At 36.8% G+C, this 13,629-nt stretch overlaps 1 protein-coding gene across 3 annotated transcripts in view; it reads left to right on the top strand.

Annotated features, from left to right (window-relative positions):
* The window catches only part of MPDZ (multiple PDZ domain protein), a 145,080-nt gene that overhangs the window by 107,250 nt on the left and 24,201 nt on the right, over positions 1-13,629 (top strand). For all 3 annotated transcript variants that reach the window (XM_011930404.1, XM_011930405.1, XM_011930406.1), the window contains 5 exons: positions 2,628-2,790; positions 4,609-4,805; positions 5,962-6,053; positions 6,592-6,682; positions 8,863-8,943. In XM_011930404.1, the coding sequence (XP_011785794.1) occupies positions 2,628-2,790; positions 4,609-4,805; positions 5,962-6,053; positions 6,592-6,682; positions 8,863-8,943 (624 nt within the window). The remainder of the gene's footprint in view (positions 1-2,627; positions 2,791-4,608; positions 4,806-5,961; positions 6,054-6,591; positions 6,683-8,862; positions 8,944-13,629) is intronic.

Here is a 13,629-nt window from a genome sequence, read left to right on the forward strand (position 1 = left end):
AATATTCGTCAGATTTCCATGTTATTGTAATAAATACCATGTTATTGATATGGATAACCAAAGATGCTATATCTGAAGCAATATGTTTTCTATTGCTATAGGAATTACAGAATTCAAGTAGAATTATCTTCTATTGTTCCCCAACTAACCCTTTTGCTCCCATACCCTTTAAGGTTTGTGTCAGTGTGGAATTTTCATATGTGGGTGTGTTACAGTGTGCTTTATGTGTGTGCTGTACTTGATGTGTACATACACGGCATGGAGTTATTTCAAGTATACATTGCATTTTTGACAATGAAGGCTAAGCAATCTTGTTAAAGAGCTATATTTTCATGAATACCTTTTAAAAAGTGTTACTAACAAGGCAGATACATGATCCTGATGAGAATGAGGGTGTCAGGTATATGAAAATGTAACACCTGATTGCCCCTCAAGTAAATAGAGGCTTATATTGGTTTTATTAGTCAGGTAGGTTTTGGTTTACTCACAGTATGAAAATGTTGTGCCTGAGATCCCAGACAGTTTTTCAGATAAGCAGGTTTTGTTTGTTTGTTCTTAAAATAACAGCTCAGAAAAATTATGCAGCAAGATCTATAAAATGTCATCTTTAGATTTGTTAAAATTATGGGAAGTTTAAATTAGATCTTGTTCTACTTTTTAAAAATGGAATGGACTTAATCAATGCTTGATAACATTTTCTGTTGTTACAGAGAAGTAAATTTTTTTAGCCAGAAAAATTCTAAAGTGCATATCTTGCTCCTTTTACTATGCTAATGAAACTTGATTGGATCAAATGAGGGTTTTGTGTGTGTGTGTGTGTGTGTGTGTGTGTTCGCTTTTATTGGTATATTATTAATTTGAGACATTTATGGCACAGCATTTGGGAAGATAACAAGGGTTCCATTTACATTAGTAAGTTTCATCTGTTTGTCCAATGACATATAGACTGAACATTTCAATATAGCAGATTCTGTAATCTGACACTTATGCCCTTAAATCCCTATCAGTCAGCTTTTTGCTTTGCCAGAAAATTGAGTGCTTTCTGAATCAACAAAGAAAGGTCACATTCAGTCTCAGATAGTTCTGGCATTAGATATATTTTTAGGTATTCTAATTCTTGGCACCAATAAATAATTGCTAAGTAATTTGTGCACGTTTATCACTTAATGTATCCTTATTAGAAGTCAGTTTAAAAAAAAAAACATAATGTTTTTCTAGATATAAACATACATGATAAAATGTTATATCAGAGGAATTCTCATGCGATAAAAAAGTAAAATAAAGATATATAGGAAAACCATAGGTTCAGGGCATCAGGGACAGCTTCCTAACAAGGTTAGAACTTTAGCTGGGTGTCCCTGACCTTTGAGTTAGGTACTGTCATACTTATGCAAGTTGGAGGAGACATCATGATATAATGGAAAGTGTACTGGATTAAGAGTTAAGCAAAAAGAAGTCCAGTACCACTGTTTGATTTGAAACAAAAACTTTCACTTCTTATAGTCTCAGATTCAAAAGGTTTATTCATCTGCAAAATGAATAAAATGAACTCAGTGACTTAAAGACCTTTCAAACTCTTAACATCCTGTTTGATCATCTATAATATTAGGTTGGTGCAAAAGTAATTGGAGTTTTAATGGCAAAAACTGGAATTATTTTTACAATATAAGAACTTGATGATGCCAAGTCCTTTTTTTTTTTTTGAAATAGGACCTATGACCCTAAGTGACAGCCAGTATGCCACGCTTTGGCTTTCTATTAAGGAGCCTCTGTGTTTCTTCATTTATCTTGTGATCTGCCTTGGCAAGGGAAAACTGGTGTTCTTAAAACCATGCCTCTCAGATCCAAGTGTGTACTCTGTGCTAACAAACTGGCTCCCTGGTAGACAAGCCTGCATGTGTGATACTTGCTGTCCTGGATTTGTTAAGAGAATCATGTGGAGAGAGGATTCAGGTAGCAATAAATAATTATTTATGTTTAGTCTCACTAATAAGCTTTGAAGGGCAACTTCTTTGTTAATTTTTTTTTCCTGCAGTTTCTTGGCAGATTTTTCTACATGCCTCAAATCTTACCCAGACCCAAACATTATAACTTTTGAATGACATTTTTTTCTAGAAGGGAAAGTTCAGTTTTCTACCAAGTCATTTAAGCCTTCAAATTCATTAATTCATTGGCTTAAAATAGCAAATAAAAGCTTAGTGAATTATTCTCTGATACTACTTAGTTTAATATATTTAAACTTTGCCTGAATCCCATCTAATATTTCTTATCTATTTATATATATAAATAGATATATATGGAAATAAGAATATGTCAAAAACAAAGTCTGGCTTTAAAATATCAAACAAATAATGGAAAGCTCATATATATATGTTTTATATATATATTATATATTATATAAAATATTTAACAATCTGAGCCTTCCATTATTTGTTAGATATTATATATATATAAGCTTTCCATTATTTGTTATTTTATATATATATTATATACATATATGAGCTTTCCATTATTTGTTAGGTATTTTAAAGCCAGTCTTTGTTTTTGACATTATAATCTTATTTCTTCTTCTTGAAGTTTTCTTCCTTAGACTGCACAAACCCAGTGTATTCTTTTTGTTCCCACAGGCACCCAGTCAGTCAGAGTCAGAGCCAGAGAAGGCTCCATTGTGCAGTGTGCCCCCACCCCCTCCTTCAGCCTTTGCAGAAATGGGTAGTGATCACACACAGTCATCTGCAAGCAAAATCTCACAAGATGTGGACAAAGAGGATGAGTTTGGTTACAGCTGGAGTAAGTTGTCTTTTTGTGATGCATTTAATTATAAGAGGTATTAAAATAGCTCTGAGTTTCTCAAGGATTGTGCCCTGGATAAATAAGTATGTTGCAGCTTTGTGATATATACTGCAGTTCTGTGTGGAAAGAAATAGTGTTTGTTTTGCTTGAATACAGCATACATTCCTGAGGCATGAAATCATACTCTTCTTTCCTTTAAAAGTGCTGTTAAAGCTCACTCTGCCTTTTGTGTGAGAATTAATAAGGACAGGGCACTCTCTCAGAAGCTCTGCCACTCTGTGTCTTGAACAAGTCACCACCCCTTTCTGGGCCTCAGATTCCTCATGTAAAATCTGGCTGTTGTTGATATCACACCTTGAACTTCTGGTGTATTTTCTATACCAGAATGGTGATGTAGTATAATTGTGGAGATAAAAACTTTAGGTATTGACTAAACTGTTTAACTGTCTCTAAGCTTTAGCCTAGTGATTATCTCTCTTTTTAAAATGGAGTTCTCCCCTCAGGTTGCTAACATTCAATTAGACAGTGCCAAAAGAGTGCTAAGCACAGCGCCTGGTGCCCAGCAGTCTTTCATAGGCAGCTATTATTAGGACCAATAGGGAGTCTCTGTTTTCTAAGCAAATACCATTTTGCAGGAAAATATTTAAAATTTAGCCCAAAGTTATCAATGTCATTGTTTTAAAAAGTTTTATTTTAAAAATTGAATTATTTCCTTTAAGAAAGCTGTGGTACATCTTTTTAGGAAGTACAGAACATAAAAGTTGTGCTGCTATATTGTGGGAATCAGGAAATAGTTTATGAGGTTGATGCAGTTAGGAATCAATGTAGAATGCATGACATTAGCCCATTAGCCATATAGTAACGTTTTCTAAGATGACTGGTAAAGTTTGTAGGTTTCTCAGTCTGTTCTCAGTGATGCTAGAGCATATTGTTAACAATCAATGGGGTCAGAATGTACTGTTGAGGAAAATGTGAACTGGAATGTTTCGGTTTTCTATTATGAAGCCACCCCGAAATGTAATGGCATAAAACAATAATTTATTATTAATCTATCAAAGGGCAGTGGGTGACTGGGCCCAACTGGGCTGGACTTCCAAGACAGTTCATTCACGTGGTTGGCAAGTAATGCTGGCTGTTGGCTGGTTGCTCATCTGTGGCTGTGCACTGGAGCACCTACATGAGGCCTTAGCCCTCATAGATTGAATAGGGTGCACAATAACCATCACCTCTTGAAGATGTGGGGTAGGAGATGTAAATGGTGTCATCTAATTAGGAAATGTGTCCCAAAGCTGAGATACATATATCAAGTTGTCCTGGCCTGATAGCTCTGTGCAAAAAGGAAGCTCATTTCCTTCATTTTGCATATATCTACCAAGAAACTACCCAACATGATGTGGTATACAATGTTGATATTCCAGTGGGAGAAAAGCTCCCACTGTTCAGTGAACACAGATATTCTGGATGCCTCAGTTCTGTTCTCCCCTGCAAATGATCAAGTTTCTGGTTTAATCATAGTCTTTTGAGAGTTTGTAAATATGAATTGCTTCTCTTTGGCATAACCACCCCAAGGTGGACTGATTAATCAGACATTGTGCTCTCTGCACCCTAGATGCAAAGAAATTCCTCAAAGTTTGGGTCCTCCAGGAAACCAGTCCTGATGCCCAAGTGACTAGTCTATTTAGCTTTTAACTGACAAAGATTACATTTTGGTACAAAATACTGCCCTTTTGAGATAAAACTAAATAGCTTTCCACAGTAAAGCATTTGACTGTAAATTAACTTTAAATATGTATTTGTTGTTGTTGTTGTATGTAGAAAATATCAGAGAGCGTTATGGAACCCTAACAGGTGAGCTGCATATGATTGAACTGGAGAAAGGTCATAGTGGTTTGGGCCTAAGCCTTGCTGGGAACAAAGACCGATCCAGGATGAGTGTCTTCATAGTGGGGATTGATCCAAATGGAGCTGCAGGAAAAGATGGTCGATTACAAATTGCAGATGAGCTTCTAGAGGTAAGTTTTTGTGGAAAACTCTGAATTTATTCTTGTTTTATAAGTGTAATGGAACCGTCAGTTTCCAGAAAATCACCTATACCTTATAGCGACTGAGAAAGCCATTGCTTGCTTAATAAAATAGATGCATTGCAGCAAATCTGGCTCTAAACCAAATTTCTACTAAGTAGAGTCCATGTTCCCATTAACATCCATTAAAAGGTCATGACTGTGTAGCACCAGAAACAATTTTTGCCCCAAGATAGTAATAAAGCTCACACTTCAAAAGCATTTGTTTTGTGTGCTGCATTTTTATTAGGAGTTTTTGAAAAGCCAAGTGACCATTCATTCCCCAGAGGCTGACCCACTGGACATTCTGGAACTTGAATCACTAATGGGAGAAGTGATGAGGGTGAGGTGGGGTGGGGTCAAGGTTAAGGCTAAATAACAAGCAGTAACTCAGCCTGCCAAACAAAATAAATTTGTGGACCATACTTTATAGGGTTTAGAATTTTATTTGCTTGTGTTGTTTGTCCTTGCCCCTCCTGGGCTGGGATCCACATGATTTTATACTGCCTTTATACTCTTCCCATGCTGAGTATGTTTCTCCCTATAGACACGGAAGGCTCAGTTGGCAGTGACTAAACGACCAAATGACTGAGCCAGTCATTTGCATTAGGCACTATACTGTTTAGGCACAGTTTGCTGCCTAAATCCTGAATCTACCCAGCATTCCTTCTCCCAGTGACCTATTTCCAGGGCTTGAGTTTTAAGACTAAGTGGGAAATACGACAGTAAGGAACTTCCCAGGATGGTCTTGCAGATGACAAGTTTTTCCACAGAACCCTCATTTTGTGCAGAGCATCCTGGGAGCCCAGTGCCTGCCAGGAAATTTGCTGTCTGCTCTCCTGCAGTTGGTCCCAGTGGTGCCTCTTTATCAGCAGTCCATGGATGTCAGACTTCATGTGCATTATTTTAACGCTAGCTTTAAACATGAGCTATTCTTTTATTCACCATGAAAAGTGAGGTTCATGTTCTGGGGAGGAAAATGTATAACATTTAATATAAAGTATATTTTAAAGGAAGAAAAAAATGTGCTTTTCATTAATGAGGAAGGATGATAAAAATTTATGATACTAAAATTTCAGACCCAACTAATGATATTTATTTCTCACAGATCAATGGTCAGATTTTATATGGAAGAAGTCATCAGAATGCCTCATCAATCATTAAATGTGCCCCTTCTAAAGTGAAAATAATTTTTATCAGGTGATCATTTTTCTTTTGCTAGTTTACCAAATACTTTTTGTTAGCATTTCTACTCGGAATTCTTTTGAATGAAAATAAAACATTTGTGGCCAGGCGTGGTGGTTCACGCCTGTAATCTCAGCACTTTGGGAGGCTGAGGTGGGCGGATCATGAGGTCAGGAGATCGAGACCATCCTGGCTAACATGGTGAAACCCCGTCTCTACTAAAAAAAAGAACAAATACAAAAAATTAGCCAAGCATGGTGGCACGTGCCTGTAGTCCCAGCTACTAGGGAGGCTGAGGCAGGAGACTTACTTGAACCTGGGAGGTGGAGGTTGCAGTGAGCTGAGATTGTGCCATTGCACTCCAGCCTGGGCAACAGAAAGAGATTCTGTCTCAAAAACAAGAAAGAAAAGAAAATATTTGTAAATATGTAAGTGTCATAGTTCCAGGTTTTGGGGGTTAAACATTTTTCTCTGATAACCTTCTGACTTTTGAAGTAAGAGAATGAAAATAATACCATTATGTTATAACAGGTTGTTGTTTTTTTGCTTTCAGAAATAAAGATGCAGTGAATCAGATGGCCGTATGTCCTGGAAATGCAGTAGAACCTTTGCCTTCTACCTCAGAAAATCTTCAAAATAAGGAGGTATATGTAACTTATGTTTATTTCTCTGGGAAGACTTGATTGATGTGCACCTTATTAATCAAACAATTACCTAACACTTAGAGAGGGATCTTGGAGGTAGATAAGTTATAGCCTTGGCCTTCAAGGAGTGTAAATCCTAGTATAAGAAGACGCTCATGGAAATCAGCATACCACTTATGTGAAGAGTACTTGTAGTCTGCCTAGGGAATAGTGAGGGTAGGAAAAGAGTTATCAGTTCTGCCTCTGAAAAGAAATTGAGAATAAAACTTTATAGGGAAGGTTACATGTGAAGTGTATGTTGGAAGATTTGGGGGGTAAAAATGTTGTAAGCAGAGGGCATGGAGTGAGTAATGGCATGGATACTCTGGCCAATGCAGGGAACAAAATTATAGAGCATCACTCAGCAATGAGGGGCAGGGAATGGGAGCTAGTGGGGAAAGGGTCAGTGTTAGAGGGGAAAGGGTCAGATCACGGAATACACTGGTAGGCTAACATGTGCCAGCCTTGTGTTTGAGACAGTGTGGAGCTCAAAGAATGAGAAGTGTGTAGTTAAAAATTTCTCTGGGAGTACTGTAGAGAAAAATCAGAGATAGCAGGGGAGAGAAGTTAGAGGAAGTAAGATAATTATTGGAATAATTCAGGAAACAGTTAACGAGGACCTGAACTAAAGCTAGAAGAGGGAATGGTTACATCAGATGTTTAAGACCCAAATTGGTAATACTTCATCCCCAAATAAATGTACTCATTGAGGAAAAATGAATGGTTGAAGATGTGTTTATCCAACAAATATTTTCTGAGTACTCTGCCTTATACCAGATATTGTTCTTCGGACTGGAGAATAAAACAGATAGGATATACAAGGTTTTCAGATGTCTGACTTAGTGATATGAGGGGTGGCTGTCTTTTACCAAATAGAAAATACAGAAAGATATTTGCAAAAATATGGTACATTCTATTTGTGGCAGGTTAAGAACGAAGTGCCTGTTGGATAGCCTGGTAGAAGTGTACATTGGGACATTTGGTCTCCAGTTTAGAGATGATTTCCTGTAGATGCAGATTTGGCATTTCTTAGCCATGGAAGCTGAGGTGCTTGAGAGAGCATTTAGAGAGAAAGAAGGCCAAGGGCACAATCATGTGGTAGCAACAATAAGGAGGAAGGTGAACAAAGAGATCAGAGACTATGAAGAACCAGGAGGGCATGTGGCAGAGCAGCAGAGGAGAGTTTCTTTCAAGGGTACACTCCACAGCTCTACATTCTGCCATGTAGCAAGAATCCAGCAAGAAGATGAGTAGAGAGAGTCCTTTGGGTTTGGTAACTAGGAGACTTTTAGTGGTTTTTGAGGAGGCAAATGATGGACAAGAAATCAAAGAGAGAGAGAGGCAGTGGCTAGAGGGTGACAGAGAATTGGGAGAGTGGTTTTGTTTTGATTTAGGAAAGCTTTGGATACATGTGTATGATGAATAAAAGGAGTTAGTAGAGAATGAAAAGCTTTAAATTAGAGGAACCTTGGTGATTTTCAGTGGGGGTAGCTGTAGGAAGAGAAACATTCTTTCCTAAATCAATATATAAAAATAGAGCTTATGTGTATATAAGATAGATGTACAAATCATTGTCTCATTCTGGCTGCTCCTAACGTTCAACTATGCCATGTGGTTATTTAAGATAACTAGGTTATAAAGTAATATATTTTGTTTTCATATTACTTGTACTAAATATGTCTCTTAAGGAATTTTTAATAACGTTCAGGTAAAACATTAAAGTTTTCAATTCACTTGATAAATAGCGCAGTTAAGAATAATGAATGGTGTTTCTGCTGGTGCTCTGTCAGTGAGTTTCACCATTTGGTATCTGGGCTGCCATCAGTTTTCGTTATACAGTAAATCCAGGCAGCCTTCAAGCCACTTGGTCTATCTGTGCTCTCAACTGATTGTTGTCCAGTTACACCTCATAAGTATTTTGAAAAGAATATAATGTTCATAAATTCCATGGAATGTTAAAATAGCAAAAATGTATTAAAATAAATAAATGTATTAAAATAGCAATAGTGTATTAAAATAAATGTATTAAAATAATTTTGTATAATGTATAAAATAATTTTGAATAAGTGGCCCTTATATTTAAACAAATCAAAATTCCTAACATGTAGTTGCCCTTTTTGTCATTTCTTTCCCTCTGTTAGACAGAGCCAACTGTTACTACTTCTGATGCAGCTGTGGACCTCAGTTCATTTAAAAATGTGCAACATCTGGAGCTTCCCAAGGTAAATCTGCTTTGAATTGGAATGAAATGATGTGAGTTCCTTTACATCAGTATTCTAATTCACTGTGTTCTCAAAAGTGTGGTCTCCAGATTAACAGCATCAGCATCATCTGAGATTTTGTTAGAATTGCAAATACTTGGGCCCACTCAAACTTACCTGCTGAATGAAAAACTCTAGGATTGGGCCCAGAAGTTTGTGTTTTATTAGACCTGCCTGATGCACATTTAAGTTTGAAAACTACTATGCTAACTGATACTTTATCAGGGTTCCAGCTTGCCCTTTTGTAATTATTCCAAATTATCAAATTTAGTTATCTGTCCATTGATTGCTTTACTAAGGTCCTGCTATGGAGGAAATAAAAATAAAGAAATAGAAGTTATAGTTTTGTCCTTTAAAAATAGGAAAGCTCATATATTTAGAGGTGAACTTTCGACTCAGATGATTGCCTTTAAGAGAGAGTTTGCTGGACAGAAACCTATAAATGCTTTTGGGTGCTTCAGGCTCATGCAGGTAAGCAGGTGGACAGTGGATGAGCATGAGTATAAGCTGAAAGAGCAGTGAAGTGCCCAGGAAGAAGAGGAAGGCAGGAGGTGGGGTAGGGAGGTCAGAGAATATTTATAGGAAATGCTGCAGACAGAAGGAAAGAGAGTGGTCCGTATTGCCACTCTCCAACCAGGAGGCAGTGCAGTATGATGCTTGAGAGCCTCGGCTCCAGAGTCATTCTGTCTGGGTTGAATCCTTGTTTCATCAAATACACGCTTCACACATTGTATGATCTTTCTTTGCCTCAGTTTCCTCATTTGTAAATTGAAGATGATAATAGCACCTTTATCCTAGCACATGGTCAGATTTTGTTAAGTATTCAGGAGAAAAAAATACCCTGACGATATTGATATTTTATTGCTGCTGTTTTTTACAGTGATAACCATATACAAAAATGCATTGCTCTAGTCTTGTACTATACACGTAAGAGAAGTCTTTATCATGATGGACTATTTCTGTTGTGGTTAAAAAGAAAAGAAGTTACTAAAGTCTTTTTACCTTTCTATCAAGAAGTCCATACACTTCAGTTTGAGAATCCCTCATTCGATCGCCATTTAAGAGAGATGACATCTTCCTCTTTCCCTTTCTGATTTCTGCTCTTAGTTTCCTTTCCTCCTAAATCCTGAAGAGTTTATAATATTTAACAGTGCAATCATTTTCCTATAATTTGTTAATTATGAAACATTTAAATGTATGTTGGATACTTTATAATGAATGATTTAAAAAAAAATCTGTTTATGTTGATCTTTAGAAAAGTCCAAAATTAGATAATTTAAAAATATCCTTTCATGGTATGGATTTTAATTTATCATCTGAGGCTTAGTATATTCTAGGATATAATGAGTGCCCAGGAAATGTTTGCGGAATGAACATGTTAGATGAATAAAGAGCAGCCTACTATAGTGGTTGGGAGCACAGACTTAAAGCCAGACCACTTGAGTCAGAGACCTAGATTTGTCACTCACTGGCTATGAGACTGTGACTTTGAGCATGTTTCTTAACCTGTACTTAGTTTTGCCTTTTGAAAATGGACTTAATAATTGTCCAACTTACCTCATAGACTTGTAGTGAGAATTAAGTATATATTGTGAAAATTAAATATACATACGTACAGTTTCCAGCACCTGGCACACATATACAAGTATTGCTTGCTATTATTATTGTTTTAATAATTAGGGATGAATAAGCTGGTATAGAGTTGTCTGATGGCTACTTGTCAGTGAGTTTCTCTGATGTTTTCTGTTTCCACATTAGACTACCTGATTAAGGTGCGTGATAGATGTTCATAGCATCTTAATCCCCTACTCAGAACGTCCTAAGGACGTTCATTTTCAAACAGATACATTCAAGTTCTTTGGCTGGGCATTTAGCAATGAGGATGGACAGAAACCTGTGCTGTCTGTCAGAAGCCCTTCTTACATCCTGAGTGATCGGCTATAAATCACTTAATCCCATTGGTTCTCACTTTCTTCTTCTGTAAATGGGGCTGCCTATATTAAGGGTTATTGTTGGGATTGGATGAGCTAATGAGCAAGGTTCCTTCGTTCTGCAATATAAAAGCTGGTTTCTGCCTTTCGCCTCCTTTTTTATTTATTCAGCAGATGTCTATTATGTGTACTTCCCTTTCTAAATTAGATGCTATTGAGGAATGCAGGACCTTGGAGAACCTCAGTGTATTGCCCACTGAAAGCTTCCATTTATATGTAGATTTCAAACAAATCTAAAGCTCAGGTAGCTAGAATGTATTTATTGATGAAAGCCAAAGTAAGTAAGGGGATACAAGAATCTTTTAAAAGTAGCTAGACAGAAGAGGCAATTAACCATGATTTTAATGATTTTAAGTGTGGGCTTTGGAGTCACTTAACTTCTCTGGGCAATAGGCAAGCCATTTGTTCCATGGTGAGCAGGTATATGCAAACCAACCTCCAAAGACTGAGGGAGCTGGGAGCCTGAAGAAAGAGGCTGACAAATCCAGTTTATCAGAAAGAAATGCTTAATAAGGACTTATGTACAGAAGCCATGTTGCTGGTGGCCACAAGACAGTGGATCCCAGCATCCACCCTCCAGAAAGTATTCTTTACATAGCAAGGATAAAGACATGTAGCTGGTCACGTCTCAGAGTTTCTCGCTGAAACTTGTTACCAGTGGAGAGGTTACGTAAACATCTTTATGAAGGATTATCTATGCTACAGGGCTCACTACAGAACACCTTGGTATGCAGGAGTCAAACACGGGTCACCATGGCAGTTTCGCTTCAAGGTGGTGTCACTCTTGCCATACAGCAGGCTATTTTTCTATACCGTTTAACTTCTCTGGGTCTCACTTTCCTCATGAGATGAGGAGAATCCCTTTACATTAGAGATGCTTTTGTAAGGATTAAATGAAAGAATTTATACAAAGTGCTTACCACAGTGCGAGTTATTATAATTATTTTTGTTAATACTTCTAACCATGAATTTCTGAGTTCCCGATAGAATATATCCTTGGAAACATCTCTTGAGGAAGCCATTGTTAGAAATGACGTTAAGTGACATATTGCATTAAGCCTGGCACTCCTAACCCCATTATTACATGGCTCTGAGAATAAAACTCAATTAAGCAAAGAAGGGAGAAAGACACAGCTTCTAACACTCATGAATCAGCTTAAATCTTTTGTCATTTTTACTATCCTACATTTTTTTAAAATTATAGTTAGTTATTTGACTTAATAATTCAATGGTAATGTAACATGTGTTCATTATGTTATTTACTTCTTAGCAACCCTGTGAGCTTGCTATTATTTTCTCCACTTTGGACTGTTCCCATAACTCCAAATAGTAGAGCTGGAATTGAACTCTGGTCTTCTGCCTCCAAGTCCCATTTCCCATCCATTACCTATTTCAACTTGCTACTAGGCCCCATCTGCCTTTCTAAAATGCCTGTATGTTCCTTCTAGGAATCCTGTACTTCAGTCAAACTGATTGGAATCAAGAGCTCATGGAGAAGGTTTTGAGAATTTATCCCTCCTTGCCTTGGTTTATATCACTTGGTCTTTCTGACTTCTTTTAACATATAAATCCTACATACACTAAAGACCCAATTTAAATCTCACCTGTGTTTATTTTGAAATATTACTTCAATATTTTGGTTTATATAGTACTTACTATTAATGTCTTCATTTTGTTTGTCACTTAACCATGTTTGACCCGAGAGCTTGTCTCCTGTGATGAAATTTGATGTGGGTATCTTTTCTGTACATCTAAAACATACACATATTGAGAGAAGAAATTCTCACTTTTTCTTTCCCATTACTTACTGTCATGGACATAGTTCAGACTGAGTAAGTATCTGGGAAGGAAGAATGAATGAACGGTTATGTGCTGTACACGCATAAGGGGGAAAGATGTTGAGATCAGGAGAGTCAGGAAGAGAATAACTTTTGCATTGTCTAAAAGTGAGAGCTCTACTAACAGCTCATTTCTAGTTCTGTTTTGACTCCTTAGAAACTCTTAAGTCAATTATCTTTTTTTAATCTTTTCTATTTTTTAAAAATGGGAAAATAGAAGTATAAGCAGAAAGCTCCCATACATAGAATCTAAACCCACAGTAGCTGACTGAAATGCAAATTCAGTTGATCAGAAAACAGTTTTGATTAAAGGTTAATTTTTAGCACAGTTTGTCCTAGGAGGTACCCATGCATCAAAGCAGGTAATAGCCGCCTATGACTGTCAAAGCTGTGCTTCATATCCATACAATTTTATGTGGAGAAAGCCTTGAAATAGGATTAAGAGTTTTTCTTCTTTTGAATTTTAGAGAAGCTTCTACCTTCAAAATAATCCTCCAAATAATAATAATTTGTTGCGCTTAATTTGACTTTCCATTCTTGTTTATTACTCTTTTCTAGCTGCTGAATTATACAGCTCGTTCAAAAATATATTTCCTTGAAGCCAGGCACAATGGCGCATGCCTGTAGTCCTAGCTATGTGGGAGGCTGAGGTGGGAATTCAAGACCAGCCTGGGAAACATAGCAAGACCCCATCTCTAAAAAACTTTTAAAATAATATTTTAAAACAGAAAAAAAAACACGAAAATATATTTCCTTAATTTGTTTTCTGTTTCCTGTATGATAGTGTTTTAATAACTAGCCCCAAACAAAGTATCTCA

Source organism: Colobus angolensis, unplaced genomic scaffold (genome assembly GCF_000951035.1).
Source record: "Colobus angolensis palliatus isolate OR3802 unplaced genomic scaffold, Cang.pa_1.0 Scaffold86, whole genome shotgun sequence".
Lineage (NCBI taxonomy): Eukaryota > Metazoa > Chordata > Mammalia > Primates > Cercopithecidae > Colobus > Colobus angolensis.